This window comes from Barbus barbus, assembly GCF_936440315.1.
Source record: "Barbus barbus genome assembly, chromosome: 35".
Lineage (NCBI taxonomy): Eukaryota > Metazoa > Chordata > Actinopteri > Cypriniformes > Cyprinidae > Barbus > Barbus barbus.
In genome coordinates, this window is record NC_136763.1 from 26,755,081 (window position 1) to 26,779,894 (window position 24,814).

The 24,814-nt window shown below is 40.9% G+C and overlaps 2 protein-coding genes across 2 annotated transcripts; both read left to right on the forward strand.

Moving 5' to 3' along the window:
* The first annotated feature begins 1,657 nt into the window (after positions 1–1,657).
* On the forward strand, positions 1,658–4,060 carry LOC306854696 (uncharacterized protein). Its single transcript, XM_079392902.1, has 3 exons — positions 1,658–2,685; positions 2,906–3,027; positions 3,668–4,060. The coding sequence occupies exons 1-3, from the start codon at positions 2,530–2,532 to the stop codon at positions 3,786–3,788; spliced, it is 399 nt and encodes a 132-aa protein (XP_079249028.1). The 5' UTR covers positions 1,658–2,529; the 3' UTR covers positions 3,789–4,060.
* Positions 4,061–13,546: 9,486 nt separating this feature from the next.
* On the forward strand, positions 13,547–22,896 carry LOC306854654 (5-aminolevulinate synthase, non-specific, mitochondrial-like). The gene is made up of 11 exons (XM_079392837.1): positions 13,547–13,707; positions 14,932–15,146; positions 15,230–15,406; positions 16,036–16,161; positions 16,249–16,471; positions 16,624–16,808; positions 17,763–17,942; positions 18,023–18,187; positions 19,117–19,385; positions 20,365–20,527; positions 21,717–22,896. The coding sequence occupies exons 2-11, from the start codon at positions 14,951–14,953 to the stop codon at positions 21,875–21,877; spliced, it is 1,845 nt and encodes a 614-aa protein (XP_079248963.1). The 5' UTR covers positions 13,547–13,707; positions 14,932–14,950; the 3' UTR covers positions 21,878–22,896.
* The last annotated feature ends 1,918 nt before the right edge of the window (positions 22,897–24,814 follow it).

Consider the following 24,814-nt stretch of genomic DNA (forward strand, 5'->3'; position numbering starts at 1 on the left):
AGTATGCAGATTTGAATGAGATGTTAATGCACAGATGATATATTGTATTTTGTGTGCTACGCTACCTTATTTGTATACGTCACAGATCTTAAACAAGGCGAAAGACTGAATTTTGCGGTTTGACTGATTCACTTATAAGGGAAGAATCATACGTGGCGTTAAAAAGACAAAGTTCACGCCAGACTGTTGCATGAGGCAGAGCTCACATTGGAAAAAGCGATCGACACCTGCAGGGCCAATGAGATAACGTCAAATCAAATAAAAATGCTAGTTGAATTACTTGATGTGAACAAGATAAGCAGTGTCAAATACACAAAGAAAAGAGGAGGCTGGATGGATGGCCTGAAGAAAGAAGTGAGGTTCCGAAACAGATTCAGGCATACTGGACTTTCAAAGAAGAAATAAGCAAATTGAGACATGGACTGTTGATGAAAATGCATGATTCACATCGTGGAGGTGTGAAATGTAAAGAAAGAGCCAGGGATGTTCTGTATTGGCCGAATAGAAGAATTTGTCTCCCAATGTCTTGTGTGTAATACAGTCAAGAATAGCAATACAAGGATACCACATCCAATACCAGGAAGACCTTGGTCAAAAATTGGCTCAGATCTGTTCCATTTCAATGGTTCAGATTACTTACTGTCTGTTGATTATTACTCCAAATTCCCAGAAATCAGCAAACTGTCTGACACAACTGCTAGAGTGTAATTGGTCATGAAGTCCATGTTCACGAGGCATGCAATACCAGATAATGGTCCACAGTACACCGGCACAGAGTTCACGGACTTTGCATAAGCATGGGAATTTGAACATATGACGCACAGTCGAACAGACAAGCTGAACGAGCAGTCCAAACCATTAAAAACCTGTTAAAGAAAGCTCAGAGTGGCAAAAGTGACCCTTACATGCTTTACTGGGATACTGAAACAGACATTGGAAAGTATCAGGGTTCGTACACATTTCTGTTAATACATTTCCATGACTTTTGAGACCATATTTATGATCTAATGTTCCATTATTTTACAAAAATCTATTCAGATTTTTAAAGCGTATATGTTAGCTTGTGTTAAACTTACAATAAACACGTCTTTTCACAGGCGTACACGTAAGTGATGGGACTATATAGCCTTTGTCTCTTTGAGATCAGCTGTAGAGATTTCTGAGTCAATAAACGTTCAGCAGCTAAGTGATCATTTCTGGTGAGCTATTAAGGGTCCAGTCTAGTGTAAAGCTTCATCAGCCGGCAGTAAATCTGTTCTAAAACACAAGCACTCTCCTGAGAGACTCCGCTTCAGTGTGATGATGTGTGCAGTGGCTTCAGAGACCAACATGTTCCAGCTCACAGGAAGATGCATTCATCTAGAGTCTCTCGCTTACAGCACATTTGACTTGCACTGAAAAACATTTGAAATCTTAGAAATATGAAGCAGAACAACTGAAATAGTATTGTCTGGTAAAACTTTATTTTAAAGACCAATTATTAACTACAATTGTTGTTAATTAGCATGCATATTAGTACTTATCAAGCAGATATTAATGCTTTATTCTGCACGATCATATTCTAGATAGATACCTTAATCCACCCTATACCTAAACTTAACAACTACCTTACTAACTATTAATAAACAGCACATTAAGAGTTTACTGAGCCAAAAGTCAAAGTTATTAGTGAGTCCCCAAACTAAAGTGTGACCCTGTTTTCTTGTAAAACACTCCAACAATCCCAATTTACATCATTAATTTTCTACAGTGTGTATATGTGTTCTGTGGAATCGAACCCATGACCTTGTGTTGCTATGCTAGTATATTTTAGACCCCACTGTGTAGTTAACGCTTTTTTTCCTGTTTTATTTACATAGTTTTAGTCATTTTGTTGTTATGAACAAATTCATCTTTGCAAATGAGGCTTTATTAAGACAGAAACTTCATCTGATACACCTCAAACACACATCAGCTCTTCAGTCTGTAATCCGATTAGTAGTCATGGTGGTTAATGGAAGTGTTGCGTAGATTCGTCCCTGATGACATGAGCAGTACTTTAATGGCTGATCCCAGTGTGTGTGTGTGTCAGGCTTTAGTTAGCAAACACTGTAACAACCTCATCATGAGGGCAAAAGGATATTTTTTCCATTGATGACCATTCAAGAGTTGTTGTTTATTCTACCATTGCTGTAAACTCCTGCGGACCAAGCATCAGTCGCCAAGATGAACGTTAACGGATACATCTCCAGGACTTCAGTCACATCAGATATCCTCTGTTTCTGACCATGTCATCAGAGTATCATTTTTCCTGACTGATACAAGGAAAGCAGGAGCTGGCCAGTGTATTGGGAGTGTATTTGCTGAGCTGTTAATGAGATTGAATGAGCATGTTGATCTCCTGTGGGATCCATCATACAGACCATCACCAATCCCAGCATCACAGATGGACCCTCTTCTGTCTCTGGGGTCAAACGCTCTCTGTATTTAAGGCCAGTCTCCAGTTCTGCTCCACACACACCCCACTAAACCTGTAGTAGTGCTGTAGTGATGGAAGCGGGCGTGTGGTTCATGCTGCTGGGTGTGCTGCTGGTCATGACCGATATGGGCCAGTCCATCCCCAAAGATGATATGCTGGAGCAGAGCAAACTCCTGCTGGAGTCACGCGAGGACGCAGACAGCGACAACATGCTGGAGAGTCGAGGGGTGAGACGCACACTTTCTATTCTATGTTTGACGATATAAGTTCAGAAGTGCATGGCGGCAGGTAGATGCCTTTGGCTATGAAATTTCTCATACATTTAAAGAAAGTTCACTACAGCTTCCTTACTCAGTCGTAGCATATCAGACTAGAGACTTTCAAGTAAAAGAGCAGCTTGAATGTTTGTGAAGGAAGGAGATTCTGACTGTCCCTGATGTGTAACAGGCCACTGAAGAGCAGATGGATCATCTTCTGGAGGATCGTCTTCTGGTGGAAATGTTGCGCTCTTTACTCCATGGCTCTCAGAGATATGAACGCAACCCTTCAGTGCTGCACCAGCCACAGCGGTGTGTATAGTTTTAAGAAACATCATAAAAGTAATGAACGTGTCTCTCTTTAAGTCACTTAAGTGTCCTTTCATATCATTAATATTATATTATCTGCAACTACATTTTTTTTTTTTTTTCTAAGATTCACTACAATTAAGCACACTTTTTACTAGGGCATAATGAGCATGACATCATAACCACATCTTTAAAGTTATCATCTTAAACAATACTGTCAACAAGGTAAGAACTCTGCATACAACTGTACATACACTTGACTAGTGTAGATTCAGCTGCTGTTCTGCATGCAAGCACAAGTCCTTGCACTGAAAACCTATATTTGTGAGTTTTGATTGCACATCGAAGAAGGGTCTCAGGAGGAGCATTGTAATAGTCCAGTGGAGATCATGAGACTGGTGTGACAGGTAGAGATGTGTGTAGCAGTGGTGGGAAATATTTCAGTAATGTTAGAAGTGGAAGGGGCCCAAGACCGAACCCTGAGGTTCCCCAGTGGTTAGTTGATGTGGCATATGTAAACATAGTACATATGCATATGTGGCATAGTATGGAAGATTGTGGGTGGTCTGTAAGATATTCTCTACCATAAAGATGACAGAAATGTCCACAGGATTTACTTTGGTGTTATTCTTTTGCACTCCAGGTTTGGTCGGGGGACTCGGAGCAGCTTGTCCACAGAGGAAAGGATACAGTCTCGCGACTGGGAGACTGTTCCCGGACAGATATGGAGCATGGCTGTGCCACAAAGATTCGGCAAAAAATAACACCACCCAGTGAGTGAGGTCTTTAGAGTTTTGTAATTAGTAAATCTGAAACATCTATAAGAATCTCATTCTCCCAACCAATCCAAGGCAATCAGTAACTCTTCTGTGCATTTCATCAAACCCTGTGATAGTAACTATAACACACCAAATCAATAATATTTAAATGTAGTAAATATATTTCATAAGTTGTGAATTAGTGGAAGGAAATAGTCATGTGAGGGCATGTTGCGATTACTCATCCACTGTAAATCATATGTGTTGTGTATTGTATTTTCTGTGTATAAATAAAAGATAAGCTGCTTGTTCAGAGACATTTCTGGTCGTTCTTATTCTTGACATTTTGTCAACATTGTTGGCTGAGCCTTCTTTCTTTCTTGCTTATTTTTAGCAAACTTACTAAACATGTTTTGCAAGAGAAATGTCATGGGTTATTCAAGCTTTTTTTTTTTAAGTGATAAAATTAGATTTTTAATGTATATTTTTTCATTTCTGTGATAATTTCTATGCAGCATTTAAAAGTTACTTAGTAGTGATAACTACTAGTAAATACATATTTACTTGCAATGTCTATGGCAATTACAGTCCTGCTTTGTTTGGCACACTGAATTAATTTGTTCTTTGAGCCAAAGAAAAATGTTTTTATTAATATTCCAAAGCACTGAGAGTGATACGTTTTTTTTGTTTGTTTTTTTATACATATAGCTATTATTTTGGGGCCCCATACCTTACAATTTCTTAAAGGTGCTGTATGTAAGTTTTTGGCTCTTCTAAAGCCAAAAAATAACATAATATGTTTGTAGATATTTAAGAAACATGTTATGTTTACATAGCCGTTTCTCTGAAAAATAATGCTATAGCCAGTAATTCTACTATCAGAGTGAGACATCATCCACCACAGAATCAGAGTGAGACATCATCCCCAAAGAATAAGAGGGTGAGACATCATCCACCAAAGAATCAGAGTGAGACATCATCCCCCACAGAATAAGAGGGTGAGACATCATCCACCACAGAATCAGAGTGAGACATCATCCACCACAAAATAAGAGGCTGAGACATCATCCACCACAGAATCAGAGTGAGACATCATCCCCCACAGAATAAGAGGGTGAGACATCATCCACCACAAAATCAGAGGCTGAGACATCATCCACCACAGAATCAGAGTGAGACATCATCCCCCACAGAATAAGAGGGTGAGAAATCATCCACCACAGAATCAGAATGAGACATCATCCACCACAAAATCAGAGGCTGAGACATCATCCACCACAAAATCAGAGGCTGAGACATCATCCACCACAGAATCAGAGGGTGAGAAATCATCCACCACAGAATCAGAATGAGACATCATCCACCACAGAATCAGAATGAGACATCATCCACCACAAAATCAGAGGCTGAGACATCATCCACCACTAAATCAGAGGCTGAGACATCATCCCCCACAGAATAAGAGGGTGAGAAATCATCCACCACAGAATCAGAATGAGACATCATCCACCACAAAATCAGAGGCTGAGACATCATCCACCACAAAATCAGAGGCTGAGACATCATCCACCACAAAATCAGAGGCTGAGACATCATCCACCACAGAATCAGAGTGAGACATCATCCCCCACAGAATACGAGGGTGAGACATCATCCACCAAAGAATCAGAGTGAGACAACATCCACCACAAAATCAGAGTGAGACATCATCCACCACAAAATCAGTGAATGAGACATAATCTACCACAGAATCGGAGAGTGAGACATCATCCACCACAGAATCAGAGCGAGATATCATCCCCCACAGAATAAGAGGGTGAGACATCATCCATCAAAGAATCAGAGTGAGACATCATCTACCACAAAATCAGAGGCTGAGACATCATCCCCCACAGAATAAGAGGGTGAGACATCATCCACCACAGAATCAGAGTGAGACATCATCCCCCACAGAATAAGAGGGTGAGACATCATCCACCACAAAATCAGTGAGTGAGACATAATCTACCGCAGAATCGGAGAGTGAGACATCATTCATCAAAAAATCAGAGGGTGAGACAGCATCTACCACAAAATCAGAGGGTGACAGCATGTACCACAGAATCAGAATCAGAGAGTGAGACATCATCCACCACAGAATCGGAGAGTAAGACATCATCCACCACAAAATCAGAGAGTGAGACATAATCTACCACAGAATCGGAGAGTGAGACATCATCCACCACAAAATCAGAGGGTGACAGCATCTACCACAGAATCAGAGAGTGAGACATCATCCACCACAGAATCAGAGAGTGAGACAACATCTACATCAGAATCAGAGAGAGAGACATCATGCACCACAGAATCAGAATGAGACATCATCCACCACAGAATCAGAATGAGACATCATCCACCACAAAATCAGAGGCTGAGACATCATCCACCACAAAATCAGAGGCTGAGACATCATCCACCACAGAATCAGAGTGAGACATCAGCCCCCACAGAATAAGAGGGTGAGACATCATCCTCCACAGAATCAGAGTGAGACAACATCCACCACAAAATCAGAGTGAGACATCATCCACCACAAAATCAGTGAATGAGACATAATCTACCACAGAATCGGAGAGTGAGACATCATCCACCACAGAATCAGAGGGTGACAGCATCTACCACAGAATCAGAGAGTGAGACATCATCCACCACAGAATCAGAGAGTGAGACAACATCTACATCAGAATCAGAGAGAGAGACATCATGCACCACAGAATCAGAATGAGACATCATCCACCACAGAATCAGAATGAGACATCATCCACCACAAAATCAGAGGCTGAGACATCATCCACCACAAAATCAGAGGCTGAGACATCATCCACCACAGAATCAGAGTGAGACATCAGCCCCCACAGAATAAGAGGGTGAGACATCATCCTCCACAGAATCAGAGTGAGACAACATCCACCACAAAATCAGAGTGAGACATCATCCACCACAAAATCAGTGAATGAGACATAATCTACCACAGAATCGGAGAGTGAGACATCATCCACCACAGAATCAGAGCGAGATATCATCCCCCACAGAATAAGAGGGTGAGACATCATCCATCAAAGAATCAGAGTGAGACATCATCTACCACAAAATCAGAGGCTGAGACATCATCCCCCACAGAATAAGAGGGTGAGACATCATCCACCACAGAATCAGAGTGAGACATCATCCCCCACAGAATAAGAGGGTGAGACATCATCCACCACAAAATCAGTGAGTGAGACATAATCTACCACAGAATCGGAGAGTGAGACATCATTCACCAAAAAATCAGAGGGTGAGACAGCATCTACCACAAAATCAGAGGGTGACAGCATGTACCACAGAATCAGAATCAGAGAGTGAGACATCATCCACCACAGAATCGGAGAGTAAGACATCATCCACCACAAAATCAGAGAGTGAGACATAATCTACCACAGAATCGGAGAGTGAGACATCATCCACCACAAAATCAGAGGGTGACAGCATCTACCACAGAATCAGAGAGTGAGACATCATCCACCACAGAATCAGAGAGTGAGACAACATCTACATCAGAATCAGAGAGGGAGACATCATGCACCACAGAATCAGAATGAGACATCATCCACCACAGAATCAGAATGAGACATCATCCACCACAAAATCAGAGGCTGAGACATCATCCACCACAGAATAAGAGGGTGAGACATCATCCACCACAGAATCAGAGTGAGACATCATCCCCCACAGAATAAGAGGGTGAGACATCATCGACCACAGAATCAGAATGAGACATCATCCACCACAAAATCAGAGTGAGACATCATCCACCACAAAATCAGTGAATGAGACATAATCTACCACAGAATCGGAGAGTGAGACATCATCCACCACAGAATCAGAGCGAGACATCATCCCCCACAGAATAAGAGGCTGAGACATCATCCACCACAAAATCAGTGAGTGAGACATCATCCACCACAAAATTAGAGTGAGACATCATCCACCACAAAATCAGTGAGTGAGACATAATCTACTACAGAATCGGAGAGTGAGACATCATCCACCACAAAATCAGAGGGTGAGACAGCATCTACCACAAAATCAGAGGGTGACAGCATCTACCACATAATCAGAATCAGAGAGTGAGACATCATCCACCACAGAATCAGAATCAGAGAGTGAGACATCATCCACCACAGAATCAGAGAATGAGACATCATCCACCACAGAATCGGAGAGTGAGACATCATCCACCACAAAATCAGAGAGTGAGACATAATCTACCACAGAATCAGAGAGTGATCATCCACCACAGAATCAGAGAGTGAGACATCATCCACCACAGAATAAGAGGGTGAGATAGCATCTACCACAGAATCAGAGGGTGAGACATCATCCACCACAGAATCAGAGTGAGACATCATCCACCACAAAATCAGAGGGTGAGACAGCATCTACCACAAAATCAGAGAGGTGACAGCATCTACCACAGAATCAGAGAGTGAGACATCATCCCCCACAGAATAAGAGGGTGAGATAGCATCTACCACAGAATCAGAGGCTGAGACATCATCCACCACAGAATCGGAGAGTCAGATAGAGGGTGAGATAGCGGAGAGTCAATGAGAGTGAGACATCATCCACCACAAAATCAGAGTGTGAGACAGCATCTACCACAAAATCAGAGGGTGACAGCATCTACCACAGAATCAGAGAGTGAGACATCATCCCCCACAGAATAAGAGGGTGAGATAGCATCTACCACAGAATCAGAGGGTGAGACATCATCCACCACAGAATCAGAGTGAGACATCATCCACCACAAAATCAGAGGGTGAGACAGCATCTACCACAAAATCAGAGGGTGACAGCATCTACCACAGAATCAGAGAGTGAGACATCATCCCCCACAGAATAAGAGGGTGAGATAGCATCTACCACAGAATCAGAGGGTGAGACAGCATCTACCACAGAATCAAAGGGTGAGACATCATTCACCACAGAATAAGAGGGTGAGATAGCATCTACCACAGAATCAGAGGGTGAGACAGCATCTACCACAGAATCAGAGGGTGAGACAGCATCTACCACAGAATCAAAGGGTGAGACATCATCCACCACAGAATAAGAGGGTGAGACATCATCCACCACAGAAACAAAGGGCAAGACAGCATTGAAATGGCAACTAGCAAACAACAACAATCTCAGAATCGCAGAATTTCATAGAATTGGTCATTTATCAATGAACACGTCACACTACTATCATAGACCACCAATTTTGGCCAGAAAAAGCAACAAAATTGTGGCCCAAATGTGGGTGTGTTTCTCATCCCTTGTCCTGGACCACTTGTTTTGAACACGTCCCGTTTCAGCTACTGGAGTCTCCAACAAAGAACGTCTGAGACCTGTGACATCTGGTTTGCTCCTCAGCAAACACTGAGAACCTCTGATCTAGGGTGTCAGATGGAGTACGGCAATCACTGTAAATGACACGATCACTCGACTGTTTATAACCATGTAACCATGATCTTCAGCTGTGTCTTCGTACCTGTTGGTTGTAGTACTCGAGACCACAGAATCTACCACAGAATCGGAGAGTGAGACATCATCCACCACAGAATCAGAGCGAGACATCATCCCCACAGAATAAGAGGGTGAGACATCATCCACCAAAGAATCAGAGTGAGACATCATCCACCACAAAATCAGAGGCTGAGACATCATCCACCACAAAATCAGTGAGTGAGACATAACCTACCACAGAATCAGAGAGTGAGACATCATCCACCACAAAATCAGAGGGTGAGACAGCATCTACCACAAAATCAGAGGGTGACAGCATCTACCACATAATCAGAATCAGAGAGTGAGACATCATCCACCACAGAATCGGAGAGTGAGACATCATCCACCACAGAATCAGAATCAGAGAATGAGACATCATCCACCACAGAATCGGAGAGTGAGACATCATCCACCACAAAATCAGAGAGTGAGACATAATCTACCACAGAATCGGAGAGTGAGACATCATCCACCACAAAATCAGAGGGTGAGACAGCATCTACCACAAAATCAGAGGGTGACAGCATCTAACCACAGAATCAGAGAGTGAGACATCATCCACCACAGAATAAGAGTGAGACATCATCCCCCACAGAATAAGAGGGTGAGATAGCATCTACCACAGAATCAGAGGGTGAGACAGCATCTACCACAGAATCAAAGGGTGAGACATCATTCACCACAGAATAAGAGGGTGAGATAGCATCTACCACAGAATCAGAGGGTGAGACATCATCCACCACAGAATAAGAGGGTGAGATAGCATCTACCACAGAATCAGAGTGAGACATCATCCACCACAGAATAAGAGGGTGAGACAGCATCTACCACAGAATCAAAGGGTGAGACATCATCCACCACAGAATAAGAGGGTGAGACATCATCCACCACAGAAACAAAGGGCAAGACAGCATTGAAATGGCAACTAGCAAACAACAACAATCTCAGAATTGCAGAATTTCATCGAATTGGTCATTTATCAATGAACACATCACACTACTATCATAGACCACCAATTTTGGCCAGAAAAAGCAACAAAATCGTGGCCCAAATGTGGGTGTGTTTCTCATCCCTTGTCCTGGACCACTTGTTTTGAACACGCCCCGTTTCAGCTACTGGAGTCTCCACCAAAGAACGTCTGAGACCTGTGACATCTGGTTTGCTCCTCAGCAAACACTGAGAACCTCTGATCTAGGGTGTCAGATGGAGTACGGCAATCACTGTAAATGACACGATCACTCGACTGTTTATAACCATGTAACCATTATCTTCAGCTGTGTCTTCGTACCTGTTGGTTGTAGTACTCGAGACCAGTCTTGGTCTTGAGGCTGGTCTTAAGACCATTTTTTGAAGGTCTCGGTCTTGTCTCGGTCTCAACCTCATTTGAACTCGCTTGGTCTCAGACTAAAAGGGTTCGGGATTTTATTTCAAGACCAGTCAAGACCACAACTGCAGGATATCACTAAATTGTCAGTGCATTGTCTGATTTATTTGTTAACATCATGAATGTGGTGATAAATCTTCCTGCTTCAAATGTCATCAATATTACATAATATACATTAATATTAATAATATTTCTAATATGATTTTATTTGATAGTGCTGAGCTGGTCAGAATTCACTGTAAAAAAAAAAAATCACCAAAATTATTACAAATGCTCAAAAGATTCAAGGTATGATTTCAGAAAAGTACTTACTGTATATTAGATCTTGTTTTTATATTTTAAACAATAAGAGCAAGAGAGCTGTTTTCATGAATATGAGCACGATTGCAAAACGTGATATTGATTTTATACAAATGTTCAACAAAAAAGAAGTTAATATTAAGTGAATTACATTTTAGACACAATTTGATTATATATATATATATATATATATACATTTATTTATTTGTTTGCCTATTTCTGCAAGGAAAGTAGTTCCAAGCAAATCCATAGCAGAACTGTTGTGTATCTCAACAATATTTCTGCAGGTGTGATTGTACAAATTCAGATACCTCTGCAGCGCAAAGATGAATTCTGTTGTTAGTGATTTCATTGAATTGGTCCCAGCTCTATATAGTGTCTTATTATTCTAATGTACAGTATTTATTAATTAAATAATGGATTTTTTTACTACTTTAAGAGATTATTCTACTCTGTTAATTAAAAGGCTGTTTATATGCATATTCACTAATTGATTATGAAAAGCACACATGTAAGAGGCTGACAATAAGCTGAACATATACTTGCTTAATTAGTGACTCTTATCCTGCATTTTAAAATCTTTGCTTGAATGTGGCAATTAACATTTTTATTTTTAAACCTTTATTTGATCATGGCAACATGATATTGCGCTCTACAATATTTTCATGAATAAATCTCTGACAGAGACTATCAGCCAATCACTGTGTGCTCCCGGCTTCACAAAGGAGGCATAAGTCTAGTCCTAGACTAAATCTGAGCTGTTTCAACTGAAATAAACTTGCACTGATTGATCTTAAAATATATCAGTGCCTTTGTTTTGTCTCAAGATGCACCCCAGTGATGTTTTGTTCTTAGCATGTTTATAAAAATTACTTAAATGTCCTAATTGAACTATGGCCTAATCCTGGTTTAGTCTAAACCCTGTCTGTGAAACCGAGCCATACTGTCTTGTGATTACAGGCCCAGGTTTCCAGTCCAGCAGATGGGAGTGTGTCACACACTAACACAAGCTGCTCTGTGTCAGTAGAGGACGCTCTCACTCCACTGAACCAGACTGAGTGGATATCTGGATAAATGAGCTCGGGTCGGCGTCTCATCCCTGCAGCAAACATCAAGAAAATGCTACACACAATTATTGCATTAAAGATCATTAACTCAAATCATCAGGCGTGCCATTAACATTGTATTCTCTCCTGCTCAGGAGGTACATCTACATTTACACTTCATTACATTCAAGCATTTTGTGCATTTTTGGTTTATGCATTTCCTAGGAATCAAACCCAGGATCTTGGTGTTGCGAGTGCTGTGAACAAATGGGCATAATTTGTGACATTTTGCCATTTAAAAAAGGTTTGCTACTCAATATTTACAAGTGTCAAAGTAGACAGCATGCCAGATGAGGTCAGGCTCATTTTCCTATTATATCTGCTCAGCTTACAGATCTACAGGCTCATAGTAGTCTAATAATAATGCATAATACAGACATGCATACATTCATTTTACTATATGAAAAGGGTAATAAAAAAGTGCTTTGTTCAGTGGAGTTTTGATATTGACTTTTGTTTCTTCATTCTGATGTACAATTACTATTTTATTCATTAATTCATTTTATTAATTAATTTATTTTACTTTGTTCTCTTGTAGCTCTTCAGTATTTATGAACAATAATTATAGTGATGTTTGCCTAAGTAAAGGTTAAGATAATACAAAAATAGTAGTCCAAGGCACTCAAAGTATAGATTCAATTTAACGTCAGTGGAGTTTTAGCCCACAGACAGGGTTTAATAGGGCTAGTTATATAACATCTGTCTTTCAGTGGCAGTATTTTTGCATTAAATATAATATTCCTCATCCAAATAGCACCAATATTGCTTCCTTCCAGTCTCTGTTTATATGAGATATCACTCTCTGCGGTTTCTCTGAAGATCAAACCACTTTTATAATGATTAAGTGTCACACTTTTCTGTATATTTTCTAAGCGTGTCCTTAATTCAATTAAGCCTTATTTATATATATATATATTATTATTTTTTTTTCTTCAAAAATGAACATAACTCTGTACTGAGCTTTATATCATTCCAAACACGACAAGAAAACAAGATTTAGGCAGATTTATGTTCAGGAAGATTAACATTCACATGTGTTGCTTCTTTTATTTACTTTATGATATATAGTCATCTATATAGCAAATCTCAGACGCACGAGTTTTTTAAATGATTAATGTCGTGTTTTTTTATGCTAACTGTTCCGGTAAGAGAGCGCAACGCCAAACTTCCTTAAATCTCTGGTATCGTTTATTAATAACATAAACAGATAAGAAGAAATAATAAAGTAGTGAGTTTCCCACCACAAACAATCAGAATGTTTTTAGTCAGTAAAGGGTTTATGAGCTGAAGGTTTCCAGGAAGGAAATGGGCGTGTCTGCGGCGCTGGAGCACAGTTACGCAAGTCTCGCGATATTTGGTGGCGCTGGCGCACAGTTACGCAAGTCTCGCGATAGCTGGGCTTTGATATAATCCCGGCGCGTCCGTGTGTCCTCTCGTTCGTCCTCAGTGCAGGATAACGATAAAACTCGCTCACCGCGACACAGAACCAGGCCAAAGACCGCAAATACTGCTCACTGACAGCCCAAGTGTGAGACAACAAGCATCCCAGACACACATTCGTGAGGTGAGTAACGTTAGTTTGTTCATGAAGAAACGGCGCGGCACGTTTAGTTAGGGACGCGTCTCGGGTCGCGTCGCGTCGCCATCCTCATACGATTTCTGTAACCTGTCTTCACTTTACTGATAAATTATCTTTAAATCCAGATCCTGAGTGAGAAAATATCCATTCAATAGTTATATTCCGTACCCTTGCGAAAATTAACCACGATTTTACCACAAATTAACCATGATTTTACTACACCAACCATAGTTTAAACATGTTATTTGTTGTAAAACTGTGTTTATACAAATGGTAAATTAATCAATACGTCAAAAAAACCATGGTTACTACAGTAAAAGGTTTATTTTGGTAAAGTTAGTGCCAGTTTTAGCTGTTGTACTGTGAGCCTGTAGTGAAGATGAACGTGTTTGTTCACAGATACAGTAAGTTAATCATCACGAGTCATGGTCTGAAGGAGGACAGCAGGGTTGTAGTGATGCTGTAGGAGGATGTTGATGTTCACCTCTGCTTTAGTGTTGTCTGAAAGGGGCTTAATGGTGTTTGGAGGCTCATATTGCTGTAAGGGGTTGAGCATTGCTGTCACACATACTGTAACTTTACTCAGTGTAGTGTGCTTTGATCCCTGTAAGACCGAACCATGTGTCTGCGTTTATCCCTGAGCCATTGTCCCTGTAATACAGTCACGGCTCGGTGCCAAGTATGAGAGTTACAGAAGCAGACCGCTCCAGCCAGTGCTGCTGACCTTTAGAGCCATTCCTGTATGGAATGCTGTGTAAAAAAAGTATTGGGACACACCCTTCTTTGGAACAGAAAACTTCCAAAACTGTTGCAACAGAGGTGGAAATAAAATTTTTAAATACATAATTATGTTTCCATCTTTGTTGCCACAGTTTTGGGAGTGTCTAAAATGACTGAACCCATACGTACAAGCCATTAGTGTATGGTGATGAGTTTTTGGCTCAAGTTCTTCCACACCGACTCGTTTTGAACCGTGTCTTATACACAGAGGCACTGTTGTTAGAATAGAAAAGGGTTCTGTCCAAACTGTTGCTATAAAATTAGAAGCACACAATTCCCTAGAATATCATTATATGCTTAAACATTAAGATTTGTTCTCATGGAAATTACTAAAGTAGTCAAACCTGTTCATTAGAAGCGGGTGCCAATACTTTTGGCAATATAGTGTAGGCGACTGTTTGAAATACCCTCTGCTGTGTTTCTTTCCAGACTCTCTGGACAATCAGTCATGGACGCCATCATCCGCTGCCCATTCCTGTCTCGCGTCCCCCAGACCTTCCTGCAGCAGGCTAGAAAGTCCTTGGTGGCGTATGCCGTGAAGTGTCCCGTCATGATGGACCTTGCATCGAGGCCGCTGGTGCGCTCGCTCTGCTCCTCGTCCTCCAGCTTCCAGAAGAGTGAGAGCACTCCTCCAGCCGGCGAGGGTCAGTCTCTGCTGCCGTTTGTGCTTGAGTTCAGTGCGTTTGTGTGCCTTGCTGAAGGATGTCCCCTCTTCTCTTTGCATTAGAAGCCAAAGAGGCATCCAAAGTGCCTGCGGGTCACCCCGTGCCGCCCACCGGTCAAGCGTCCGCCTCCAGATGCCCGTTCCTGGCAGCCGAGATGGGGCAGGGGAACAGTGGCGTGGTGCGGCAGGCCAGCATGGCGCTTCAGGAGGACGTCTCTGAAGTCCGCACCATGTGCAAAGGTTTGTGGGGAAGTGGGGAAGTGTGTTTGGCTCTGCTGTGGTTTACTGTATGTTCGGGGTGGTGAAGTAACACGTTTACAAAACTGTTTGGTCAGAGGCCTGATGATATGATGATTAAATTGAAAAATTGCAATTTAAAAAAATCCATTCTTCTATTATTATTATTGTTATTATGAAAAGCGGAAAAAAATGCCATTGTAATATTTCACTGTAAAAAAAAATTAAGAAAAATAATAAAATGTTAATTTAATAATAATTATAATACCTGCAAAATTCCAATACACATAATTATGGCTGTCCGAATTTCTTAATTTTTATGCATTGAACCGTTAAACCATGACCGATCCGCAGGGAGCCCCTAAAGCTTCTCTTTTGTTGATAAATGCTTCTCATCACGAGTTTGGAGAGATGTTTGGCGTATGGTTTCCCAAATGCACAGATGGTTTTGAGATGCAGTTTGTTTTTGTTTAATCACGCAGCCCTTCCAGATGTGTTTTATTTGACTTCCTTCAGTAATTGTTGTTAAATTGGTTAACAACTGCAACTTTTCCACCTCTTTTGTTAAGATGCTTTGAAAACTACTCGATCTCTCTAATCCAACCACTGAACTGTCCGTCTCTGTTTTCCAGACGTCTCTCCATCTGAGCTGAATCCTTTGGTGAAGGACACCATGACTGGAGGAAACCTGATGAAGAAGCTGATGAAGCAGCGGCCCACCAGGGTCTCTCACTTGCTGCAGGAGAACATGCCCAAAAGTATGTGTTCTGTTAAAGTGAAGAAACTCCTACAGCAAACCACTTCCTATTTTGAAACGCAGTTTCACACTCGTTGTTCTCTTCCAGCTGTGTCCAACTTTCGCTATGATGAGTTCTTCGAGAAGAAGATCGAAGAGAAGAAGGATGATCACACGTACCGCGTGTTTAAAACCGTGAACCGCAGGGCGACGGAGTTCCCGATGGCGGACGATTACACCGAGTCGCTGTCCTTCAAGAGAAACGTTTCTGTGTGGTGCAGCAACGACTATCTCGGCATGAGCCGCCACCCGCGGGTGGTGCAGACCATAATGTGAGTGACCTAATGACCATGGTTTGGGTCTTGATCTTTGCGCTGACATCTTCAGTAAATGGCTCATGAAAAAGTCCTAAAATAGACCCTTTTTTAATCCTAATATAATGCTTTTGGGCTGAAATGAACGTCTCTGTGATGTCTTTTGACAGGGACACTTTAGAGAAACACGGTTCAGGAGCCGGAGGGACTCGAAATATATCGGGGACGAGTAAGTTTCACGTGGCTCTGGAGCACGAGCTGGCTGATCTTCACGGGAAGGACGCGGCCTTGCTCTTCACCTCGTGTTTCGTGGCCAATGACTCCACGCTCTTCATGCTGGCTAAGATGCTGCCTGGTGATTATTCCCCTTTCATGTTTTGCATGAAGAATGCGAAGCACATTCTGCCAAAATTAGGGCTCTGTTTTCCGTGATGCGGAAAATGCGGAATCCAGTCGTAATAAAAACTAAATTTACTGTGTAGTGCAGAATGTCACGGAAACTTTGGATGAATAAATCAAAAGTAAGTCATTACACTTATATCAAATCGCGATATGGACTAGTATCATGTAAATATTAAGCTGCAAAGACCATTTAAATAGGAATCCTGCGTGTCTCTGTGTGAATGAATGTTTTTTTTTTTTAAGGAATAATCAAACTATATTTCTTCTATGTTTTGAGTTTAATAGTAAATCCCTTTTGGTTGCCAAAAATAGTTTGTTTAATTTTCAATAATTAAAGGATAAATTAAAGTGATGTTTTATGCATTCATTGATAACCAGATTTAAATACACAACACAGAGAAAATTCATAAGGCTAATGAAAGAATAAATTTGAATAAATTAAATAGTTTTTATGCATTCAAATAATCAGACAAATAATTCAAATAATTTTGTGAAAATAAAACATTAGGTGAGAAAAAAATTAAACTCTTCATAGGGCCCTAAACGTGTCATTTTTGTTAAACATTTAAGAAATGTAAAATTGTATAAGGTTTGTCATTTTAAATTAATTAGACATGTTTTTTTTTGATTAATACAATTATTTAACCACTAAAAATGAATCTGAAAAAACGTAATTTGGGAAAAAATAAAACTGATTTCATAGGGCCTACAAAACCTCACTGCTGTGATGCAGAGAAATAAATAAAAACATAAAAAACCTCACAGTGAGATTGATTTATTTATTCTCATGAAGAAAATGACCATGTAAATCTGAAAACAGGTTTTATTTCCATTTCTGTTCCTTTTGTGTTTGTTTGTGCTGCTTTGTAAGATTTCTGAGAGCGGCGCTTCTGTGGCTTCTCCTCAGGTTGCGAGATCTATTCAGATGCGGGCAATCACGCCTCAATGATTCAGGGCATCAGGAACAGCGGCGCCAAGAAGTTTATCTTCCGTCACAATGACGCCAAGCACTTGCGCGAGCTGCTGGAGAAATCAGATCCCTCCACTCCCAAGATCGTGGCCTTCGAGACGGTGCACTCAATGGACGGTGAGTCACAGGCCCTCTGTAAGCTGAGCTGAGCTGAGGTTGTGCTCCGGTGCTCACGCAGACTCTGGTTTGTGCCGCAGGTGCCGTGTGTCCGCTGGAGCAGATGTGTGACGTGGCTCACGAGTTCGGCGCCATCACCTTCGTGGATGAGGTGCATGCGGTGGGGCTCTACGGCCCTCGAGGAGGCGGCATCGGAGACCGGGACGGAGTCATGCACAAGATGGATATCATCTCCGGCACTCTGGGTGAGTCAGCCTTATCTGCTGTTGCTTAGAGACCGGAGACCTCGTTTGGCTCTCATTGAATTACACTGATGGCCACTGAATGGCTGTCTGTCAGCTGGGTGTAGACGAGCCACTACACGTACAGCTACATAACACCCACCAAACCAACCAATCCTGTTTGTCATGTCGTCCGTTGGGCGATCACTCCACACCAGGGCTGCAAGGGTGTGGGGGATGGAGTGTGATTTTACTGATAAAAATCATGATTGCTTTTTTTTTTTTTTTTTTTTCTGAATCCAGGTTTGTTGGGTGCCGCAATTTAGCCAAAATTTTGTTTTGTTTATAAAATACAGCTATAAAAAGAACAATATTATTAATACTATTATTATTATTATTATTATTATTATTATTATTATTAAATATAGAAAATTAGTAAAAGCAAAAAAAGATATTGCCTTTTGTAATTTACTACAAAATAAAAAAATGAGTGACTATCATTTTACAGTGAAATTATAGTAATTTATATTTTGCCTATTATTGCTCAAATAAGAAATACTGTTATGATTTCACTGTAAGAATGAAGAATTGAAGAATGTATTTTGTATTTTAAACACTTATACAGTGAAATAATCTTGTCTTTTTAGTAGTTTACACATTTTTAATACTAACATTAATAGCTTTACCGCTTCACTCTAAAGCATGTGGTGAACAGGATTATTTAATGAAATCCTGGTCTTTGTGATTTGATCACCTCACTAAGCCATATAGTGATTTTGACTGTATTTGGATGAATTGTGTGTCCGTATTTTGTTATTCACGATACTGTGATTCGTGTGTTTTAGCTTGTGCTCTGTGATGATGACCCGAGTGACCGTCAGTTCTCAGTGTTATTTCTCTGCTGTAGTGTGTATCTGCATCTGACCTCTGCCCTCTGGTGTGTGTTTGTGCAGGGAAGGCGTTCGGCTGCGTCGGAGGCTACATCGCCAGCACTAACGCTCTGGTGGACACGGTGCGCTCGTACGCTGCCGGCTTCATCTTCACCACGTCTCTGCCGCCCATGCTGCTGTCCGGCGCACGCCAGTCCGTCCAGATCCTGAAGAGCGAGGAGGGCCGCGCGCTGCGCCGCAAACACCAGCGCAACGTCAAGCTGCTGCGGCAGATGCTGCTGGACACAGGCCTGCCGGTGGTGCACTGCCCCAGCCACATCATCCCCGTCAGGGTGCGTACACTACCCCTGCTCATTCACACTCACTGTTTCCGTACACCTCTTATCAGCATTTTGGAACAGCACATAAAAAAACGCATTAATGCTTTATTTTAAGGTGTCCTTGTTCCACATGTTACATGCACTTACTATTATAATAACAAGAAATTATGCACAATTACATGCACATAACCCTAAACCAAACCCTAATCCTGACCCTCACCATATAGTGAGTACAAAGAGGCACAAAATCACTTTCACTAAATGAAATGTTGATTGATTGCTTCTATCCCCATTTGTAAGTCGCTTTGGTTAAAAGCGTCTACTAAATGTAATGTAATATTACTCAGTACTTAAATGTATAGTTGCACTGTAACAAGACACCTTAAAATAAAGTGTAACCAAAAACACAGGATGGAAATGTCAAGATATGACGATGGGGGTGGTGATGGCGCAGTGGATAAGACACATGCCTTTGGTGTGAGAGACCCGGGTTCGAATCCACTGTGAGACACCAATGTGTCCCTGAGCAAGACACTTAACCCCTAGTTGCTCCAGAGGCGTGCGACCTCTGACATATATAGCAATTGTAAGTCGCTTTGGATAAAAGCGTCAGCTAAATGAATAAATGTAAATGACGAAAAATCTAAAAATGCTCATTACAACAACTTATGCACACAATTGAGTAGTATAAACTTTTTATCTGATATGAGAAAATGTGCATAAACTACGATGGAAACGCATTTAACGAATAAATTCCACCATGTGCATCAAGAGTCATGTGACTTTGCGCAAAGGGACGTGATAACTTGACTAACCAGCAGAACGATCTCATTGAAGCTTCTCCTTAGTCTCTCAGTTTTGTTTGTGATTTTGTTCTCTTTGACTCGTTGGATGGAAACGGTGCTTTATTCACAGATGTTTTATGTGCTATTCTAGTTTTGTGCATGCGTTAAGTTTGAATCTCCTGACTGACACTGACGTGTGTCCTCAGGTGTCAGATGCTGAGAAGAACACGCAGGTGTGCGACATCATGATGAGCCGCTATAACATCTATGTCCAGGCCATTAACTACCCCACGGTGGCTCGTGGAGATGAGCTGCTGCGTATCGCTCCCACGCCGCACCACACGCCGCAGATGATGAGCTACTTCGTCGGTGAGTCTGTCTGCAAACTAAACTCAGATCACGACAGCCACGTTTCAGGAGTGACAACCCCATTTAAATGCGGGAGTGAGTCCAGTAAATTATAATTCCCTGTGTGTATAGAACAGCAGTCACTCCTGCATTTGTAACCATAGCAACATTTTGGCGTCTTGAGGGAGTGAAGAAGAATTTATCCATTTGGTATCTGCCATTGTTTTTGGCTAAAGACTCTTTTGTCCATCAATTTGAACTAAAACTACCGCTGATAGACGTGCTGTGTTTTGTTTCTGCTCGGGAGGCTGCTTTAGAGAGCACTGTCTTGCAGTGTTGCCATGTCCTCATATTTACAAGCGCTTTTAGGCACACATAGGCACATCACATAGGCACTTTATGGAGTTAATAAAGTGGTCTGTTGCAGATATGAGAGAATTTTTTTTATTTTTTTGTTCTAAAACATTTGGGTGTTTTAGTGTTTTTTTTTTTTTTTTTTTTTTTGTGCTTGTTCTTGTTTGGGGTTTTTTCTATGAAGATCTGGCAACACTAGCACAGGGCTCGTGAGCACAACTAGCCCCGTGTCAAAACCTGCTAAATTAAGACTTCTTTCACTGTTATTTTCTTGCATCTCACATACAGATGAAGACATTTCTGATGCACGTTTAAATACATAATTAACAACTAGTAGTTCAGTTCTGTACACACTGCGTAGAATGTCTCTAAATACGGTTGTCACTCCTGTATTTTAGTGAATGGTGTGTGTACAGAACGCAATTGAGTAAAAGGCGAACTGACGACAGGCTGTGATTTCCTTGAGTTAATATATGCAGTGAAGTGCAGGACTGTGCTCATCATCAGAATCAGAAAGAGCTTTTATTGCCAAGTGTGTTTGCACATACAAGGAATTTGGTTTAGTGTCATAAGCTTCCAGTTCACAGAGACAACAACGGCACACAGTAGAACTCCGAATAAATTGTAATTATCATTGTTATATCAGTAAGTCTCGAGTGATATGTCAGTAAATATAATAATAGATTTGAACTACTTGGTATGAAATAAATAATTTTTAAATGTGTGACTTTATTAGGGTTGCTATATAATCGCACCGGTTTGGCCAGATTGTGCCTCTCTCCACAAGCATGACAAACCTGCATTGAGTCTCAGTTTGTAGCGTGTGCTGAGTGTTGTGTGTGTTTGTGCCTCACAGAGAAGCTGACGCAGGCCTGGAAGGAGGTGGGTCTGGAGCTGAAGCCGCACTCCTCCGCCGAGTGTAACTTCTGCCACCAGCCGCTGCACTTCGAGCTGATGAGCGAGAGAGAGAAATCCTACTTCAGCGGCCTGAGCCAGCCCATATCCGCCTGCGGCTGACCCCCCGCAGCTCCATGTGCATCACATCCAGAGAATAAATATTTAGACCTTTTGATCGGTGTATGTATTTTGTTAAGAGTAAATCTGAAGTATTTTATATTTAAAGATGTTTGGCAGATGTAGGCCGGTCGTATTTGATCAATCAAGCATTATGGATGGATTTTAATAAACTGATGACACACACACACTGGCTGTGTTTATTGTTTGTGCCTGAGAAGCGTCTGTTAAATCAGCGCTGGATGATTGTGACGGTTGACCTGTTTCTCACTGCTGTTTGGGTTCATGAGAGTGACCGCTGTGAATTGCCTCCGTAACTGGCACACTAACCTGGATCTGCGCTGGTCAGATAACGAACGGGTCGTGTGTAAAACAACACTGCGCTGGAAACAGGTGTGTGTGACTGCTGTGATCGTCACATGAGTCTGGAGAGACTGAGCACTGCTTCTCAGAAAGAGGAACAATCTGTGGCCACCATCACAACACAATGATTACCGCCCCTCAGACGTCAGCCGGCTTTACAAAAGTCACTTCCTAATTTGGTGAAGTGTGTCACATAGTACACAATTTTCTGAGAAAGTCAGTGTGGGAATCCATTAAATAAAATGACTTTGAGTCTAGCTAGGAAACGGCCTGCGCAAAATAACTTGCTCATTTCCTCAAATAATATTTGGAGTTAAACAAGTTAAAATCCTCTATAAATCCTGCATTAAAAATGTCGGTACTAAATGGTTCAGCCACTGAAGATCATGTAATTGACGGGTTGTTTCTGTCAGATCAGGCTGGTTTTGTTGTGTTTGTAGAGCAGAAGCTCTTGGGAGCACTAGTGTCTCATACAAACCTGTCTGAGAATAGCATTTATTTGCTCAAATAAGGCAAACACACACTGCCATTCAAAAGTTCAGGGTCAGTAAGATTGTTTTTTTTTTTTTTTTTTATATATAAATAATGAATACTATTATTCAGTAAGGACATTTATAATGTTGCAAAAGATTTCTATTTCAAATAAATGCTGTTCTTTTAAGCTTTCTATTCATCTGTGAATCCTGAAAAACAAAATATATCACAGTTTTCACAAAAATATTGTGCAGCAGAACTGTGTTCAACATTGATAATAATCAGAAATGTTTCTTGAGCAGTAAATCAGTATATTATTATGATTTCTGAAGATCATGTGACACTGAAGACTGCAGTAATGATGCTGAAAATACAGCTGCAGATCACAGAAATAAATTAGTTTAACACAAATGTTTTAAATTGAAATATCTCACAAAATTAGTATTCCTGACTTTCTCATCAAATAAATGCAGCTTTGGTGAGCAGAAGAGACTTCTTTTAAAAACATGAACAAATCTTACAGACCCCAGAGTATGCTATACTTCCATAATTTAAATAGTAAACCAGTTCAATTTTTTGCATTACAATAAAATATATTTTCATTATTTATTTGGGCCCACTTTATATTAGGTGGATTTTCCTACTATTTACTTACATTTAAATTAATAATTACAATGCACTTATTGTATACATACGCATTTTTAGACTGCAACTTATGTTTTAAAAAAATACCTGCATGCAATTACATCTGTAATTACATTATAGTTACACTGTTGACACATCCCTTACACCTTAAACATTTACATTTAGTCATTTAGCAGACACTTTTATCCAAAGTATCTAACAAATAAGGGCAATGGAAGCAATCAAAATCAAGAAACAATTTGATAAAAAGGCTAGCATGAATAGCCTTTTCCCCACATTCTCTTTGCTCCACGTGAAGTGTGTTGTGCACATGTTTTGGACAGGTTCTCTGCCAAACACTTATTAAAGCTTCATCTCATGCTGACGCCTGCATTCATCACACACCGAATGAATCTCTCTGCCTCCTTCAGCAGCCCTCAATGAGCAGCATGACAGGAAACACTTGCCGCTTCACTTCCTCCTTCATCTACAGGTGTCAAATACACATGATGTGCAGACCTCTGGCGCTCAGAGCTCGGGCTCGTTTACATCAAAGTCAGTCGGTCCTCTAATCCTCCGCTGGCAAACACACACCTGAGGCAGGGAACAATGCTGCTTTCACTGAGGAAATTCCCACATACTTCCACACAGATTCATATGAGCGCTGGAATTTGTGCATTATATCTGTGTGAAAGCAGGCAGAGCTCATTAAGGCGTGTTTGTCAGGGGTCCAGCCCCATCTGTTATGTGGTCATGTGACTCAGCACACTCCACTTGTCACGTAGGTTTCCCTCCAAACCCCTCCAGCAGAAAGAGTGACCTGCAAACACACACATACTGTATTTACAAAGCCATTATAGTTTGCGTTTTATGTAACATGAAAGTAATTCATCGTCACAGTGAAACTAATGTCATTATCTGTCACAACTGCAGAAAATCCAAGTGTGGTCAGACACGTCTACGGTTCGTTTGAGATGATTATGAAGGGAAATGTCAAGCACATGATAATCAGTCAAGTGATTCTTCATGGAGCTGCTCTTTAGAGGCCTCGACACTCAAGAGAGCTGTCATGATGAACCGTCAGAAAACACAGCTAGGTCAGACTGTGAGAACACAGGCCTGCATTAATGAAGAAATTAAACTGATATCAGCAGATTAACTTTTATAACTGAATAAATCTCTGGGTTTATCACATAGCTGCTGCCATGAGTTTAAGCAGTAAGCCACTCAAGTTGTTAGCAGTGTTTATAGGCGAACAATGTGAGCAAACTCTGGTAAAATCACCTTGAGTCACTTAGTGCGTCACTTTAAACATTTCCTTTATTCCAAGATGAAATGTGTTTTTTTAAGCTCTTAAGCATGTTACAACATACTACAAAAATGAAGACTCACTCATCTTAAACCAGACAGGCTGCAAAAGGGCACGTCACAGGTGAATAGTGCAAACATTTTAACTAACAGATGTCACCATAATATTAA